General features: G+C 44.5%; 2 protein-coding genes across 2 annotated transcripts in view; both read left to right on the forward strand.

The window, feature by feature from the left end:
• The window catches only part of LOC115156482 (band 4.1-like protein 3), a 54,397-nt gene extending 48,146 nt beyond the window's left edge, over positions 1–6,251 (forward strand). Inside the window, exon 14 of the mRNA XM_029703903.1 lies at positions 5,310–6,251. The gene's annotated coding sequence lies outside the window, so the exon portion shown is untranslated. The remainder of the gene's footprint in view (positions 1–5,309) is intronic.
• An 8,357-nt stretch (positions 6,252–14,608) lies between these two features.
• On the forward strand, positions 14,609–17,727 carry LOC115157598 (zinc finger and BTB domain-containing protein 14). The gene is made up of 2 exons (XM_029705985.1): positions 14,609–14,703; positions 15,453–17,727. The coding sequence occupies exon 2, from the start codon at positions 15,487–15,489 to the stop codon at positions 16,645–16,647; it is 1,161 nt and encodes a 386-aa protein (XP_029561845.1). The 5' UTR covers positions 14,609–14,703; positions 15,453–15,486; the 3' UTR covers positions 16,648–17,727.
• The last annotated feature ends 2,253 nt before the right edge of the window (positions 17,728–19,980 follow it).

Raw genomic sequence — 19,980 nt, forward strand, 5'->3', positions numbered from 1 at the left:
TCAGTTTGGCCGGGCAGCCAGCTCTAAGAGTCTTGGTGGTTCCAAACTTCTTCCATTTAAGAATGATGTAGGCCACTGTGTTCTTGGCAACCTTCAATGCTGCAGAATTATTTTGGTACCCTTCCCCAGATCTGTGCCTCAACACAATCCTGTCTCGGAGCTCTACGGACAATTCCTTCAAACTCATGGCTTGGTTTTTGGTCTGACATGAACTGTCAACTGTGGGACCTTATATAGACAGGTGTGTGCCTTTCCAAATCATATCCAATCGATTGAATTTACCACAGGTGGACTCCAGTCAAGTTGTAGGAACATCAAGGATGATCAATGGAAACAAGATGCACCTGAGCTCAATTTAGAGTCTCATAGCAAAGGGTCTGAATACTTATGTAAATAAGGTATTACAGTATTTTATTTTTCATAAATTTGCCAACTTTTCTAAAAAAACAGTTTTTGCTTTGTAATTATGGGGTATTGTGTGTAGATTGCTGATGGAAGAAAAAAAATATTTAATCCATTTTAGAATAAGACTGTAATGTAACAAAAAGTGGAAAAAGTCCAGTGGTCTGAATATTTTCCCTAGGCACTGTACATAACATGCATCTATGTATGTATCTATTGATATGTAATGTGACAGACATGGCTTAATTATCCGGTTGACGTAACTAGTGTACTAGTCAAGTTCTAGGTACCTTCTAGCCAATAGCTACACTCGCTGACTTCCACTCCCCACCTCCTCCTTCCGTCTCTCCTCGTGACATGCCTGACTCACCCACCGACACTTCAGGTGTGCAAACCTCTTAGACTTAACAAGAAAGACAAAATAAGCTGTAATCACTGCCAAAGGTGATTCTAACATGTATTGATTCAGGGGGTGGAATATTTATCTAATTAAAGTGTATTAGTCTTTATTTTATTTATTTAAGTTTTCTTTACAAATGCTAGAAATGTTTTTCTTCTACTTTGACATTACAGAGTATTTTGTGTAAATCGTTGACAACAACAAAAAAAAGTGACAATTAAATCCATTTTAATCTCACTTTTGTAACACAACAAAATGTGGAAAAAGTCAATGGATGCTAATACTGTGTGAAGACACTTGTACGTCTAGCTGTCAACTCTATGCATCTACTGTCCTTCCCGGCTGAGTTTTCCACTTGCAGACACTGGCAAATGCATTGAAATCACTCAGCCAATGTATGCCCACTGGAAATGTATGCCCGCAGGTTTCTTATCACAAAGCAATCAGTTGCCGTTCTGCTTACTTAACCCATCCATCTGTATGGACTTTGATCTATGTACACTGGCTTGGATGTGCCTCACACGCTTAGTCAAATCAGTCAGTTAACTTACTAATGAAATCTAGAGGGAAAACTACATGGACAATTATGTGGGAAAAGATCTCCTGTGATTTACTGACCTCTCAAAAGGAAGTGTTGACGTCACAAAAAGACTAAAACTCGCTGATGTAGCCCAGATTTCACTAGAGGAAGTGTTGACGTCACAAAGGGACTAAAACTCTTGATCATGTTGTGTTCCAGTATTCTGACGTTCTGTAGTTGAACCCTACTGATCGTGTTGTGTTCCAGTATTCTGACGTTCTGTAGTTGAACCCTACTGATTGTGTTGTGTTCCAGTATTCTGACGTTCTGTAGTTGAACCCTACTGATCGTGTTGTGTTCCAGTATTCTGACGTTCTGTAGTTGAACCCTACTGATCGTGTTGTGTTCCAGTATTCTGACGTTCTGTAGTTGAACCCTACTGATCGTGTTGTGTTCCAGTATTCTGACGTTCTGTAGTTGAACCCTACTGATCGTGTTGTGTTCCAGTATTCTGACGTTCTGTAGTTGAACCCTACTGATCGTGTTGTGTTCCAGTATTCTGACGTTCTGTAGTTGAACCCTACTGATCGTGTTGTGTTCCAGTATTCTGACGTTCTGTAGTTGAACCCTACTGATCGTGTTGTGTTCCAGTATTCTGACGTTCTGTAGTTGAACCCTACTGATCGTGTTGTGTTCCAGTATTCTGACGTTCTGTAGTTGAACCCTACTGATCGTGTTGTGTTCCAGTATTCTGACGTTCTGTAGTTGAACCCTACTGATCGTGTTGTGTTCCAGTATTCTGACGTTCTGTAGTTGAACCCTACTGATCGTGTTGTGTTCCAGTATTCTGACGTTCTGTAGTTGAACCCTACTGATCGTGTTGTGTTCCAGTATTCTGACGTTCTGTAGTTGAACCCTACTGATCGTGTTGTGTTCCAGTATTCTGACGTTCTGTAGTTGAACCCTACTGATCGTGTTGTGTTCCAGTATTCTGACGTTCTGTAGTTGAACCCTACTGATCGTGTTGTGTTCCAGTATTCTGACGTTCTGTAGTTGAACCCTACTGATCGTGTTGTGTTCCAGTATTCTGACGTTCTGTAGTTGAACCCTACTGATCGTGTTGTGTTCCAGTATTCTGACGTTCTGTAGTTGAACCCTACTGATCGTGTTGTGTTCCAGTATTCTGACGTTCTGTAGTTGAACCCTACTGATCGTGTTGTGTTCCAGTATTCTGACGTTCTGTAGTTTTTTCCGTTGATGAATTCTGTTTGGTTGACAGGCGTGATGCTGGTTTGTTCCTTTCATTTCAACATCTTTTCAGTAGACATGCTTTCAAGGTGTTGACCTCTTTACGATCTCCATGGTGTCGACCTCTTTACGATCTCCATGGTGTCGACCTCTTTACGATCTCCATGGTGTTGACCTCTTTACGATCTCCATGGTGATGACCTCTTTACGATCTCCATGGTGTCGACCTCTTTACGATCTCCATGGTGTCGACCTCTTTACGATCTCCATGGTGTCGACCTCTTTACGATCTCCATGGTGTCGACCTCTTTACGATCTCCATGGTGATGACCTCTTTACGATCTCCATGGTGTCGACCTCTTTACGATCTCCATGGTGTCGACCTCTTTACGATCTCCATGGTGTCGACCTCTTTACGATCTCCATGGTGTCGACCTCTTTACGATCTCCATGGTGTCGACCTCTTTACGATCTCCATGGTGTTGACCTCTTTACGATCTCCATGGTGTCGACCTCTTTACGATCTCCATGGTGTTGACCTCTTTACGATCTCCATGGTGTCGACCTCTTTACGATCTCCATGGTGTCGACCTCTTTACGATCTCCATGGTGTTGACCTCTTTACGATCTCCATGGTGATGACCTCTTTACGATCTCCATGGTGTCGACCTCTTTATGATCTCCATGGTGTCGACCTCTTTACGATCTCCATGGTGTCGACCTCTTTACGATCTCCATGGTGTTGACCTCTTTACGATCTCCATGGTGATGACCTCTTTACGATCTCCATGGTGTCGACCTCTTTACGATCTCCATGGTGTCGACCTCTTTACGATCTCCATGGTGTCGACCTCTTTACGATCTCCATGGTGTCGACCTCTTTACGATCTCCATGGTGTCGACCTCTTTACGATCTCCATGGTGTTGACCTCTTTACGATCTCCATGGTGTCGACCTCTTTACGATCTCCATGGTGTTGACCTCTTTACGATCTCCATGGTGTCGACCTCTTTACGATCTCCATGGTGTTGACCTCTTTACGATCTCCATGGTGATGACCTCTTTACGATCTCCATGGTGTCGACCTCTTTACGATCTCCATGGTGTTGACCTCTTTACGATCTCCATGGTGTCGACCTCTTTACGATCTCCATGGTGTCGACCTCTTTACGATCTCCATGGTGTCGACCTCTTTACGATCTCCATGGTGTCGACCTCTTTACGATCTCCATGGTGTTGACCTCTTTACGATCTCCATGGTGTCGACCTCTTTACGATCTCCATGGTGTCGACCTCTTTACGATCTCCATGGTGTCGACCTCTTTACGATCTCCATGGTGTCGACCTTAACCTTTGACCTTCATGACATTAACTCTTCCTATCTGAGTGTTTCTAGGCATTGGATCATTTGGCCCCCTAGCCTGTTCCGTTATACAGAGCCCTATGGGCCCTGGTCACAAGTAGTGCACTACATCCTATGGGCCCTGGTCACAAGTAGTGCACTACATCCTATGGGCCCTGGTCACAAGTAGTGCACTACATCCTATGGGCCATGGTAGAAGTAGTGCACTACATCCTATGGGCCCTGGTCACAAGTAGTGCACTACATCCTATGGGCCCTGGTCACAAATAGTGCACTACATCCTATGGGCCCTGGTAGAAGTAGTGCACTACATCCTATGGGTCCCGGTAGAAGTAGTGCACTACATCCTATGGGCCCTGGTAGAAGTAGTGCACTACAGCCTATGGGTCCCGGTAGAAGTAGTGCACTACATCCTATGGGCCATGGTAGAAGTAGTGCACTACATCCTATGGGCCATGGTAGAAGTAGTGCACTACATCCTATGGGCCCTGGTAGAAGTAGTGCACTACAGCCTATGGGTCCCGGTAGAAGTAGTGCACTACATCCTATGGGCCATGGTAGAAGTAGTGCACTACATCCTATGGGCCATTGTAGAAGTAGTGCACTACATCCTATGGGCCCTGGTAGAAGTAGTGCACTACATCCTATGGGCCATGGGTGCTAATGTAGTGCACATTAGCTTCTGATTGAAATAATAAACGTGTGTGTGTGTGTGTGTGTGTGTGTGTGTGTGTGTGTGTGTGTGTGTGTGTGTGTGTGTGTGTGTGTGTGTGTGTGTGTGTGTGTGTGTGTGTGTGTGTGTGTGTGCGTGTTCACGTTTGTGTGTGTGCATGTGCGTGTGTTCACGTGTGCGTGTCTGGTTTGCATGACTCATAACAAGACTGAGAGGTCTCCATGGCCTTGCCCTCAGCTCTGTGAGGTCTCCTTGGCCTTGTCCTCAGCTCTCTGAGGTCTCCTTGTCCTCAGCTATGTGAGGTCAGTCCTGTGTGTGCTGCCGTGCCATGCGAGCTTCCCGTGCTGTTACTGTCTGTTAGTCAGCATCATTAACATTTCCAAAATGTTAAGGGTCAGTTTCTTGGACACAGATTAAGCCTAGTACTAGACCCAAATGTACTTTCAGAGAGTGAGAGAGATGCTTGCTTTAGTCCAGGATTAATCTATGTCCAGTAAACTGGCCCTTAAATGATCTGACCTCTTTCCAATTCCAGTATCCTGCCCTGTGTTATGTTTCCACGGTAATTTACAGAGAGATGGAATCAGCATGGCACTGCCATGGCCTCACCTAATCTGCCTCCGATACTGTTGCCGTTTCCTATGTTGCTCCAATTCTAGTGAATGTACTAACCAACACTCTTTCTCTCTGTCTCTGTTTTTAGGAGTAAAGACAGTTCTATATCCGCCTGGTATAAGGACTCGCACTCCAACCTCCAGCGTCATGATGGACTTCATTACATTACTGTGCTGCCTGCTGGGCCTGTTAGAACTACAGTAGAGACTATAGAGCCAGCATATTGTTCTACAGACAGACTCTGCTTCCATAGAAATATAATTTATAGAACGGGCCTCCCCATTCAAGTCAATGATGGCATAAGAAGATTGTAATTCTATGCTTTGCTTTCTGTGGGCCCCGATCCATGTGCTTAACTTGGACTTTGTCTAAATCATCCCGTTGATGTCTCAACGCGAGGAAAAAAAGTGTAATGATGTGGTTAGAGTTTAACATTCCTATCGTCAGTCTCATCCGTGATTATCAACATCAATATTGCATGAGCAAAACTAAGCAGTTTAGCATTATTATGAAAAATATTTATATCAGATTACTACTCCCATACTCTCAGATTATAAACAATTCTATCAGATTACTACTCCCATACTCTCAGATTATAAACAATTATATCAGATTACTAATCCCATACTCTCAGATTATAAACAATTATATCAGATTACTAATCCCAAACTGTCATATGGTAAACAATGATATCAGATTACTACTCCCATACTGTCATATGGTAAACAATGATATCAGATTACTACTCCCATACTGTCATATGGTAAACAATGATATCAGATTACTACTCCCATACTGTCATATGGTAAACAATGATATCAGATTACTACTCCCATACTGTCATATGGTAAACAAACAGGTTAATTTATCCACCCACCTCCACACTGAACTCTACAATAGGCCAAAATGATTGATTCATTCACCGCCTTATTACCGATTTTGGATGAGTTTTAAAATGATATTTTAATCAGTTAATTATTATAGCAGCATTGTTTATTTTATTTATGAAATAAAAAAGCATCACTCCAAATGGGTCAACTGCTGTCGGCTGTTTGTGACATATTAGAGCACACGACATTATAATAACCTAGCAAATAGAGCCAACATCTTCTCCACTCCATCACACCTCAGAGATTTACAGTTAAAAATAGAAATATATTAGTTCAACATGGACAAGTACTGTGCGTACATGTGCTTTCCTAGGCAACAAAAAAATACAAACAAATGCAGATTATATCTTCTATATTCAGTTACAAATTGTTTTTTTATTTTTTTTATTTTCCCATCCTCCATGGATCAAATGATTCAGCTATTTGAATCATTGATTTGAATCATTTAAATTATAGATTTGAATCATTTGATTCCGAATATTTGAATAATTGATTTGAATAATTGATTTAATCATTTAATACAGCATATTTGAATAATTGATTTTAATCATTTGATTCAGCATATTTGAGACAGCCTGTGTTCCAGTCTAGCACCCAGGCTATATTTGAGACAGCCTGCGTGCCAGTCTCTTTGTGCTCTTGCCAACTCCTTATCACTAATTGTTTGGCATGACAATAATTGAGTTGGTATGATAGCACAAACAGTCTTGCACCCAGGCCTTCCCTGTAGCTCAGTTGGTAGAGCATGGTGTTTGCAACGCCAGGGTTGTGGGTTTGATTCCCACGGGGGGCCAGTACAGAAAAAAATATATATGTATGAAATGTATGCATTCACTACTGTAAGTTGCTCTGGATAAGAGCGTCTGCTAAATGACAAAAAATGTATTTGATATGGTATGTGTGCCAGTCTAGCACCCAGGCTGTATTTGAGACATGGGTCCTGGTCAATAGTAGTACCCCCTATAGCCCTATGGGTCCTGGTCAATAGTAGTACCCCCTATAGCCCTATGATCCCTGGTTGAAAGTAGTACCCCCTATGGTCCCTGGTTGAAAGTAGTACCCCCTATAGCCCTATGGTTCCTGGTTGAAAGTAGTACCCCCTATAGCCCTATGGTTCCTGGTTGAAAGTAGTACCCCCTATAGCCCTATGGTCCCTGGTCAATAGTAGTACCCCTATAGCCCTATGGACCCTGGTTGAAAGTAGTACGCTATATAGAGGAAAGGGTGATATTTGGGACACATAAAAGCCAAGTAGTTGATCTGATCTATCTGTCAATCAATCGTGAAGATGCCCCTAGACACTGATCTTGGGTCAGTTTTCGATTTCCCCCACACTATGGTTAAAGTAACTGTCCAGGGAAAATCTCACTTTTAAAAGTTCATTTTCTGTTAACTCATACCCAAACAATCTTGTTGATTCATCCTATACCGGGGCGGCAGCTAGCCTAGTGGTTGGAGCGTTGGACTAGTAACCAAAAGGTTGCAAGATTGAATCCCTGAGCTGACAAGGTAAAAATCTGTCGTTCTGCCCCTGAACAAGGCAGTTAACCCACTGTTCCTAGGACGTCATTGAAAATAAGAATTTCTTCTTCTTGCCTAGTTAAATGAATAAAAAATATACTGTACTTGTATTTGTGGCCATAAATTGGTGATAAAAAAAACAACAACAAAAAACAATCCACCTCAAGCTTGCATCTCAGACTGTTTCAAAAATACTTGCTATTTCCTCAGAGGATGATGTCATCCTCTTGAGGAGGATGAGCTGGCCAATCAGCAGTCTATTTGCATTAATATTCTGTAGTTGGGGTACGCCCACAACGTTCCAAAAAAAGAAAAGATACTTTTTAACATACTTAATTTTTATTTTTTTTAAATGGAACGAAAACAATTTCCTTCGTCTTGTAATTAATTATAGGTCATATTTCATAGAAATCTGGAAACACTGGACAGTTAGTTACAGTTACACTTTAAGTTTAAGATTAGGGGAGGAGAAACTAATCCTAGATGTGTACCTAGGGTAAACTTCACCCCAAAGCCAGTTCCGTTAGTATAGTTTCTGCAACACAACACAGCTGCAACTATTCACGTACAGTGATGTTCCAGACTCAACAGACAATGAAATAATACAAAGTGGCAAATGCATATGATTGTGATTTTATTTTGTCATTTTCTTTTTTTAATAAAATATTGATTATATTATATTATTAGTTGTTTGTGTTGTCTTCAGTGGATGTATCAACTTTACATACTTGTCTTGTAAAATATAATGATGTTTATATGATGTTGTAGACATCATATAAAAGCTAAATTACAGTATACAGACCAAAATAAAGATGAGTCATGTAGATTGGGGAGGTGTTGTGTTAGATGGGGGGGTGAGTCATGTAGATGGGGGGGTGATTCATCAAATCAAATTTTATTAGTCACATACGCCGAATGCAACAGATGTAGACCTTACAGTGAAATGCTTACTGACGAGCCCCTAAACAAAAATGCTGTTCTAAAAAATACAGATAAGAATAAGAAATAAAAGTAACAAGTAAAATAACAATAGCGAGACTATATACAGGGGGTACCGGTACAGAGCCAATGTGGAGGCTATCTACAGGGTGTTACGGTACAGAGTCAATGTGGAGGCTATATACAGGGTGTTACGGTACAGAGTCAATGTGGAGGCTATATACAGGGTGTTACGGTACAGAGTCAATGTGGAGGCTATATACAGGGGGTACTGGTACAGAGTCAATGTGGAGGCTATATACAGGGGGTACCTGTACAGAGTCAATGTGGAGGCTATATACAGGGGGTACCTGTACAGAGTCAATGTGGAGACTATATACAGGGGGTACCTGTACAGAGTCAGTGTGGAGGCTATATACAGGGTGTTACGGTACAGAGTCAATGTGGAGGCTATATACAGGGTGTTACGGTACAGAGTCAATGTGGAGGTTATATACAGGGGGTACCTGTACAGAGTCAATGTGGAGGCTATATACAGGGGGGTACCTGTACAGAGTCAATGTGGAGGCTATATACAGGGGGTACCGGTACAGAGTCAATGTGGAGGCTATATACAGGGGGTACCGGTACAGAGTCAATGTGGAGGCTATATACAGGGGGTACCGGTACAGAGTCAATGTGGAGGCTATATACAGGGGGGTACCGGTACAGAGTCAAAATGCCGGGGGCACTTTGGGTATATGGGGGGATTAGTCATGTAGATGAGGGGATTAGTCATGTAGATGGGGGATTAGTCGTGTAGATGGGGGATTAGTTGTGTAGATTGGGGGATTAGTCGTGTAGATGGGGGGATTAGTCATGTAGATGGGGGGATTAGTCATGTAGATGGGGGATTAGTCATGTAGATGGGGGATTAGTCATGTAGATGGGGGGATTAGTCGTGTAGATGTGGGATTAGTCGTGTAGATGGGGGGATTAGTCATGTAGATGGGGGGATTAGTCATGTAGATGGGGGATTAGTCATGTAGATGGGGGGATTAGTCATGTAGATGGGGGGATTAGTCGTGTAGATGGGGGATTAGTCGTGTAGATGGGGGGATTAGTCATGTAGATGGGGGGATTAGTCATGTAGATGGGGGATTAGTCATGTAGATGGGGGATTAGTCATGTAGATGGGGGGATTAGTCGTGTAGATGGGGGATTAGTCATGTAGATGGGGGATTAGTCATGTAGATGGAGGATTAGTCATGTAAATGGGGGGATTAGTCGTGTAGATGGGGGGATTAGTCGTGTAGATGGGGGGATTAGTCATGTAGATGGGGGGATTAGTCATGTAGATGGGGGATTAGTCATGTAGATGGGGGATTAGTCATGTAGATGGGGGGATTAGTCATGTAGATGGGGGGATTAGTCATGTAGATGGGGGGATTAGTCATGTAGATGGGGGATTAGTCATGTAGATGGGGGATTATTCATGTAGATGGGGGATTAGTCATGTAGATGGGGGATTAGTCATGTAGATGGGGGATTAGTCATGTAGATGGGTGATTAGTCATGATGATGGGGGATTAGTCATGTAGATGGAGGATTAGTCATGTAGATGGGGGGATTAGTTGTGTAGATGGGGGATTAGTCATGTAGATGGGGATTAGTCATGTAGATGGGGGGATTAGTCATGTAGATGGGGGATTAGTCATGTAGATGGGGGGGCTGGGATGAGTCATAGAGATTGGGACAATGAGTCATAGAAATGGGGACAATGAGTCATGTAGATTGGGGGGAATTGGTCATGTGGATGGGGGAAATTAGTGTTGTAGATAGGGATAAATAGTAATGTAGATGGGGGGAACTGAGTCATGTAGATGGGGGGAACTGAGTCATGTAGATGGGAGGGGAACTGAGTCATGTAGATGGGAGGGGAACTGAGTCATGTAGATGGGGGGAACTGAGTCATGTAGATGGGAGGGGAACTGAGTCATGTAGATGGGAGGGGAACTGAGTCATGTAGATGGGGGAACTGAGTCATGTAGATGGGAGGGGAACTGAGTCATGTAGATGGGGGGGAACTGAGTCATGTAGATGGGGGGAACTGAGTCATGTAGATGGGAGGGGAACTGAGTCATGTAGATGGGAGGGGAACTGAGTCATGTAGATGGGGGAACTGAGTCATGTAGATGGGGGGAACTGAGTCATGTAGATGGGGGGAACTGAGTCATGTAGATGGGGGAACTGAGTCATGTAGATGGGGGGGACTGAGTCATGTAGATGGGAGGGGAACTGAGTCATGTAGATGGAGGGAACTGAGTCATGTAGATGGGAGGGGAACTGAGTCATGTAGATGGGGGAACTGAGTCATGTAGATGGGGGGACTGAGTCATGTAGATGGGAGGGGAACTGAGTCATGTAGATGGGAGGGGAACTGAGTCATGTAGATGGGGGAACTGAGTCATGTAGATGGGAGGAACTGAGTCATGTAGATGGGGGAACTGAGTCATGTAGATGGGGGGTACTGAGTCATGTAGATGGGGGGGACTGAGTCATGTAGATGGGAGGGGAACTGAGTCATGTAGATGGGGGGAACTGAGTCATGTAGATGGGGGGTACTGAGTCATGTAGATGGGGTGGGACTGAGTCATGTAGATGGGGGGAACTGAGTCATGTAGATGGGGGGAACTGAGTCATGTAGATGGGGGGAACTGAGTCATGTAGATGGGGGGAACTGAGTCATGTAGATGGAGGGGAACTGAGTCATATAGATGGGGGGAACTGAGTCATGTAGATGGAGGGAACTGAGTCATGTAGATGGGGGGGAACTGAATCATGTAGATGGGGGGAACTGAGTCATGTAGATGGGGGGAACTGAGTCATGTAGATGGGGGGAACTGAGTCATGTAGATGGGGGGAACTGAGTCATGTAGATGGGGGGGAACTGAGTCATGTAGATGGAGGGAACTGAGTCATGTAGATGGAGGGAACTGAGTCATGTAGATGGGGGAACTGAGTCATGTAGATGGAGGGGAACTGAGTCATGTAGATGGGAGGGAACTGAGTCATGTAGATGGGAGGGGAACTGAGTCATGTAGATGGGAGGGGAACTGAGTCATGTAGATGGAGGGGAACTGAGTCATGTAGATGGGGGGATCTGAGTCATGTAGATGGGGAGAACTGAGTCATGTAGATGGAGGGGAACTGAGTCATGTAGATGCAGGGGAACTGAGTCATGTAGATGGGGGGAACTGAGTCATGTAGATGGGAGGGGAACTGAGTCATGTAGATGGAGGGGAACTGAGTCATGTAGATGGGGGGGAACTGAGTCATGTAGATGGGGGGAACTGAGTCATGTAGATGGGGGGGAACTGAGTCATGTAGATGGGGGGAACTGAGTCATGTAGATGGGGGAACTGAGTCATGTAGATGGGAGGGGAACTGAGTCATGTAGATGGGAGGGGAACTGAGTCATGTAGCTGGGGGGAACTGAGTCATGTAGATGGAGGGAACTGAGTCATGTAGATGGGGGGAAATAAGTAATGTAAATGGAGGGGAACTGAGTCATGTACATGGGGGAACTGAGTCATGTAGATGGGGGCGAACTGAGTCATGTAGCTGGGGGGAACTGAGTCATGTAGATGGAGGGAACTGAGTCATGTAGATGGGGGGAAATAAGTAATGTAAATGGGGGGAACTGAGTCATGTACATGGGGGAACTGACTCATGTAGATGGAGGGAACTGAGTCATGTAGATGGGGGAACTGAGTCATGTAGATGGGGGGGAACTGAGTCATGTAGATGGGGGAACTGAGTCATGTAGATGGGAGGTGAACTGAGTCATGTAGATGGGAGGGGAACTGAGTCATGTAGATTGGGGAACTGAGTCATGTAGATGGGAGGGGAACTGAGTCATGTAGATGGGAGGGGAACTGAGTCATGTAGATGGAGGGACTGAGTCATGTAGATGGGGGAACTGAGTCATGTAGATGGGGGGGAACTGAGTCATGTAGATGGGGGAACTGAGTCATGTAGATGGGGGGAACTGAGTCATGTAGATGGGGGGAACTGAGTCATGTAGATGGGAGGGGAACTGAGTCATGTAGATGGGAGGGGAACTGAGTCATGTAGATGGAGGGAACTGAGTCATGTAGATGGAGGGAACTGAGTCATGTAGATGGGGGAACTGAGTCATGTAGATGGGAGGGGAACTGAGTCATGTAGATGGGGGGGAACTGAGTCATGTAGATGGGGGGAACTGAGTCATGTAGATGGAGGGAACTGAGTCATGTAGATGGGAGGGAACTGAGTCATGTAGATGGGAGGGGAACTGGGTCATGTAGATGGGGGAACTGAGTCATGTAGATGGGAGGGGAACTGAGTCATGTAGATGGGGGAACTGAGTCATGTAGATGGGGGGGAACTGAGTCATGTAGATGGGGGAACTGAGTCATGTAGATGGGGGGGAACTGAGTCATGTAGATGGGGGAACTGAGTCATGTAGATGGGGGGGAACTGAGTCATGTAGATGGGGGGAACTGAGTCATGTAGATGGGGGAACTGAGTCATGTAGATGGAGGGAACTGAGTCATGTAGATGGGAGGGAACTGAGTCATGTAGATGGGGGAACTGAGTCATGTAGATGGGGGGGAACTGAGTCATGTAGATGGGGGAACTGAGTCATGTAGATGGGAGGGGAACTGGGTCATGTAGATGGGGGAACTGAGTCATGTAGATGGGAGGGGAACTGAGTCATGTAGATGGGGGAACTGAGTCATGTAGATGGGGGGGAACTGAGTCATGTAGATGGGGGAACTGAGTCATGTAGATGGGGGGGAACTGAGTCATGTAGATGGGGGAACTGAGTCATGTAGATGGGGGGAACTGAGTCATGTAGATGGGGGGAACTGAGTCATGTAGATGGGGAAACTGAGTCATGTAGATGGAGGGAACTGAGTCATGTAGATGGGAGGGAACTGAGTCATGTAGATGGGGGAACTGAGTCATGTAGATGGGGGGGAACTGAGTCATGTAGATGGGGGAACTGAGTCATGTAGATGGGAGGGGAACTGGGTCATGTAGATGGGGGAACTAAGTCATGTAGATGGGAGGGGAACTGAGTCATGTAGATGGGGGAACTGAGTCATGTAGATGGGAGGGGAACTGAGTCATGTAGATGGGGGGGAAATGAGTCATGTAGATGGGGGGAACTGAGCCATGTAGATGGAGGGAACTGAGTCATGTAGATGGGAGGGAACTGAGTCATGTAGATGGGGGGGAACTGAGTCATGTAGATGGGGGGGAACTGAGTCATGTAGATGGGGGAACTGAGTCATGTAGATGGGAGGGGAACTGGGTCATGTAGATGGGGGAACTGAGTCATGTAGATGGGAGGGGAACTGAGTCATGTAGATGGGGGAACTGAGTCATGTAGATGGGGGGGAACTGAGTCATGTAGATGGGGGAACTGAGTCATGTAGATGGGGGGGAACTGAGTCATGTAGATGGGGGAACTGAGTCATGTAGATGGGGGGGAACTGAGTCATGTAGATGGGGGAACTGAGTCATGTAGATGGGAGGGGAACTGGGTCATGTAGATGGGGGAACTGAGTCATGTAGATGGGAGGGGAACTGAGTCATGTAGATGGGGGAACTGAGTCATGTAGATGGGGGGGAACTGAGTCATGTAGATGGGGGAACTGAGTCATGTAGATGGGGGGGAACTGAGTCATGTAGATGGGGGGAACTGAGTCATGTAGATGGGGGAACTGAGTCATGTTGATGGGAGGGGAACTGAGTCATGTAGATGCAGGGGGGAGGGGTATGAGCAGTTCAGAACCCAAGCCACACAATATCAAGTTTACCAGAAGGCACTTGAAAGTTTACCGGAGTTTTTTTGTTTGTTTTTTGGGTGGGGGACTAATTTGGATTGATTTATGAGGGTCATATTTACATACATTGCTAGAGAGAAAGAGTAGAGAACCTGCCTGTAATTCCCCTCCAGTCCTACAGAGGACAGAAACACTAGCGTCACTTCCTCTGAGAGCTGACGGCCACAACAAGAAGAGGAAGAGGCAGAAAGACCAGGGTTGCGTCGTCGTCGACTGCAGCCTTGCGTGACAACACCAAACCGGATTCGTGTTTCTGGTATAGACATTTTTTTTTTCTTCTCGAAGCGGACTAATCTTATATTTACACATTTCGTCGACCAGTGTAAATGAACTGTTCTGTTTGGTGTTGTAACGTGGATAAAGTTAAGGAAAACCTTCTAATGGAGGCTTGCTGGGCAAAATGGCTGGGCTCACTGAAATGTGAAACGTACGGTTAGCAGTGGTAGCAGAAATAACAGGCTACGCAAGGGCGTTTTTATAATCCTTTACTCGCGGAAACACCCGTTTTATTTTTCACCGCTGGATACAAAAACATTTTTTATCCATGCGTTGGGATTGAATTTTATTGTGGATACCTGTATTTTTCGACAGTTCGTGTTTTTTTTGTTGTTTTTTTCTCCCCCCCACCCCAATCCGATTGCTGCTTGACTGATTTGGCATTGTTACTGCTTTCTGTCTCGTCGGGTCAGCTGTGTTCATCGTTGATGTGAACTGACGAACTAAAATATATATATAAATATATATACCAAGCAACAGCCGAACGAACACATTTCAGAAGTTTGCTTTGGTGTGACAATTGTTATATATTTTTGGACCGAGACCGATTTGTATGCCGTGTACTTACTAATCTACATAAACACTCTGCTATTATTGATATTCGACACGACAATTAAATTAACACTCGAATTTTTTTTTAAATATTTACCAAAAGTTACCCAACTATTATAAAACAGACACTTTTTTTCCCAGTTACCATTGGACACTGCATTTTATTTTTTTCTGCAGGTAAATACCCTTTAAAAAAAATAAACCTGCAATCATGGGTGAATTCCTGAAATACATCGACTACGATCACAAGACAAGCTTCTTGAAGATGTTGAACCAGCAGAGGATGGAAGGAGACCACTGTGACGTTGTGGTTGTGGTTGAAAACGTTGAGTTCAGAGCTCACCGCTGTGTCCTGGCCGCCTGCAGCATCTACTTCAAGAAGCTGTTTAAAAAACAGAACGATGTGGACAACTCCATCGTGGAGCTCGACTTCATCCGATCCGACATCTTCGAGGAGGTCCTCAATTACATGTACACCGCCAGGCTCGCCGTCCGCAAAAAGGACATCAACCTCATGATGTCATCCGGACAGGTCCTGGGGATCACGTTCCTCGACAACCTGTGTTCACAGAAGCGTGAGCCCAATATGAAGCTGAGTCGTGAGAACCAGGCGCCAGGGGACGGTATGAGAGCCCAGGACGCGATCCTCAAAGAGCTGGCAATGGAGGAGGTGAGGAAGAACAGCTTCTACGATGGAGGGATGGAGGCCATGGGCTCTGGAGGACCTCATGGGGTCCCTCCTCACTTCGGTGGGAACATGTCTAAAGATCCCCACAGCGCCCACGGATGGACCTCCTCTTCCTCCTCCTCCAGCGATATGAAGCTAGACTACCTGCTGTACGGCCACCGCTCTGACGGCATCCACCCGGGAATGAAACCAGGCGGAGACGGCCCCAAGAAAGACAAGTCCCACCTGGCCCACCGTCCGTTCGCTTGCGAAGTGTGCCCCAAAACCTTTACCACCCAGGCCCACCTCAAAGAGCACCTGAAGATTCACACGGGCTTTAAACCACACCGCTGCCTGGTCTGTGGCAAGGCGTTCATACGAGGTCCCGACTTAAAGCGTCATGAGAGGGTCCACAGCAACGAAAGACCCTTCGGATGCCAGATGTGTGAAAAGGCCTTCAAGCACAAGTCCCACCTGCGAGATCACGAGCGGCAGCACCGAGGAGAGAGGCCTTTCAACTGCGGCTCCTGTGAAAAGGCCTTCATCAAAGCGTCGGACCTGAAGCGCCACTGGAACACGATGCACAGCCAGCGCAGAACGCTGTCCCCGGCCGCCGCTGCCTCCGCCACCCCGGGCAGCATCCAGGGAGACGCCGACACGCAGAGCCAGAGGGACTGGAAGCTAGAGGCTGGGCCACATTCGTAAGGACGGACTGTTACACACACACACACACACACACCATGCGTATATAGTGACAGACACACTGACAAACATCCATAAACACATACATGAATACAGGCCCTGTGATATATACTGAGATGTAATTTCACATAGACAATGAGAAGACGTGATCATACCATGTCCATTAATGTAATGTCCATAATGGACATGTAGTAGATATGATCCTATTGAATTGTATTTAACTGTTTAGGTTTTCTTTCCCCCCCCCTACTTCATGGTAAAAATAATAAATAAACATGTTTAGGCTACTATCTACTACTTCCACTACAATCACAATTAGATGTATATTTTTCACATAAAAAAACAAACAACATTTGTTGCTATTTAGACAGACGGGGTTCTTCTTATTATTATTATCACTTTATTTCTTTTACTTTATTGAATATCAGTAACATTTAAGTGTTTTTTTTGTTGTTTAACCTTTACTGTATTTTAAGACGACAACAAAAAAAATGGTGATTCTCTGCATAACATTGTGTATATTCTTTTACATGTGGATCTTCAATGGTTGTTTTTAATGTAATGATTGGTTGATATTACACTGTAAGAGTCACCATTCTGCTTTTGATACAGGTTATACCAAAGTCTTGGGTCTTCGATAGACAGCCGGGTAACGGGCTAATACCATATCGGTTCTGGAAATAAACTAACATTCCAAGTCAAATTTTCCATCCTCGTTGGGGAAAATACAATGGTGGAAAAATTGGGAATTATTAAAAAAATTGGAGTTTTCAGTTTGCTTGCGGAATTGGAATGGATTTGACCCCCCTAACCTTTGACAAGCAGTCTGAAGGGGGGCTGTTCATTGTCTGTTCAGCCCAAGCAGCATGAGTCCGACCAGATTTACTGTTATACAGTATCACTAGCCTATCATCAAGCTACCATCAGAGAGAGATCGATTCACCACGTCTTGTATATACTGTAGCTTGACTAGTTGCAAAATTAAAAATATTTAGAACACACAATTATGATATATGCACATATAATGTTGTTCTCTTACACTTTGAAAATAAACCAACATTTAATTAATTGATTTTTTTGGTGAGGGATTGTCATGATCTGATTTCTTTGTTTGTTAATGTATTTTCATGAGGGTGTTACTTAGTATATGGTAAAAGTTATAACCGTAACCCAGAACTCAGTAACAATGTATATTTATGTCAATACACATTCTATAGCAGTTACGGGATTGTTTTCTTGTGTAAAATTCAATTACAGTACATTTGGATAATATTAGTTTAGGGAAATTTAGGGTACGTCCCGAATTTGGTGCCATTTGAGATGTACACATAACCAGAACCGTGTCCAGAGGGTTTCGTGACATCCAGAGCCCAATTTTCATTCTCCCTTCCCTCTCGCTCTCTTTCCTCCTCCTCCTCCTCTTTCTCTCTCTTCTCACGGAAGCATGCAGTCGTTCACAGCACGCCCCCATCAAGGATTTTAAACGATGTGTATTGGAGGATATTTCCTCACCAATCCAATGCTTTTAAATCCTTGTTGGGGAGGAGAATAGAAATTGGGCTCTGGGAAGCTCATTTAGAGCAAATATTATATCCATTTGTAAACATACAAAGACCTGGACTTACATTTTACTATAACAGAGCAACAAGTATCATATCTCCCCCATATTATCATTTTACACCAACAAAGCAAATATCTTAATTTCCAAAATAACCTTTATTAATATTAATTGGAGCACAATTCAGAGTAATTCAGTAACAGAGACAGCTAACACATTTGGCCCATAATATACAGATAAAAAAATATATATAAATGCAACATATAAAGTGATGGTTTCATGAGCTGAAGTAAAATATCCCAAAAAATAAAAGTATTTTGCTCAAATTTTGTGCAAGAAATAGTTTACATCCCTGTTAGTGAGCATTTATCCTTTGCCAAGGTAATCCATCTACCTGACCTGACAGTTTTGGCATATCAAGAAGCTGATTAAACATTACACAGGTGCACCTTGTGCTGGGGACAATAAAAGGCCACTCTAAAATGTGCAGTTTGGTCTCACAATACAATGCCACACGTCTCAAGTTTTGAGGGAGCGTGCAATTGGCATGCTGACTGCATGAATGTCCACCATAGCTGTTGCAATATAATTTAATGTTAATTTCTTCACCATAAGCCTCCTTCAACGTCATTTTAGAGAATTTTGCAGAACGTCCAACCGGCCACACAACCGCAGACCACTTGTAACCACGGCAGCCCAGGACCTCCACATCTGGCTTCTTCACCTGCGGGATCATTTGAGACCAGACATCCGGACAGCTAATGAAAATTAGTATTATTTCTGTCCTTTTGTGGATGCTACTACAATCTAGTTTATATGGAGCTACTACCACCTAGCTGAGAGGGAGCTAATACCACCTAGCTTAGAGGGAGCTACTACCACCTAGCTAAGAGATAGCTACTACCACCTAGCTAAGAGATAGCTACTACCACCTAGCTAAGAGGGAGCTACTACCACCTAGCTAAGAGATAGCTACTACCACCTAGCTTAGAGGGAGCTACTACCACCTAGCTTAGAGGGAGCTACTACCACCTAGCTAAGAGGGAGCTACTACCACCTAGCTTAGAGGGAGCTACTACCACCTAGCTAAGAGGGAGCTACTACCACCTAGCTAAGAGGGAGCTACTACCACCGAGCTTAGAGGGAGCTACTACCACCTAGCTTAGAGATAGCTACTACCAGCTAGCTAAGAGGGAGCTACTACCACCTAGCTTATAGGGAGCTACTACCACCTAGCTTATAGGGAGCTACTACCACCTAGCTTATAGGGAGCTACTACCACCTAGCTAAGAGGGAGCTACTACCACCTAGCTAAGAGGGAGCTACTACCACCTAGCTTATAGGGAGCTACTACCACCTAGCTTATAGGGAGCTACTACCACCTAGCTTATAGGGAGCTACTACCACCTAGTTTAGAGGGAGCTACTACCACCTAGCAAAGAGGAAGATACTACCACCTAGCTTAGAGGGAGCTACTACCACCTAGCTTAGAGGGAGCTACTACTACCTAGTTTAGAGGGAGCTACTACCACCTAGCTAAGAGATAGCTACTACCACCTAGCTTATAGGGAGCTACTACCACCTAGCTTATAGGGAGCTACTACCACCTAGCTAAGAGGGAGCTACTACCACGTAGCTAAGAGGGAGCTACTACCACCTAGCTTAGAGATAGCTACTACCAGCTAGCTAAGAGGGAGCTACTACCACCTAGCTTATAGGGAGCTACTACCACCTAGCTTATAGGGAGCTACTACCACCTAGCTTATAGGGAGCTACTA

This window comes from Salmo trutta, chromosome 21 (assembly GCF_901001165.1).
Source record: "Salmo trutta chromosome 21, fSalTru1.1, whole genome shotgun sequence".
In the NCBI taxonomy this organism is placed as follows: domain Eukaryota; kingdom Metazoa; phylum Chordata; class Actinopteri; order Salmoniformes; family Salmonidae; genus Salmo; species Salmo trutta.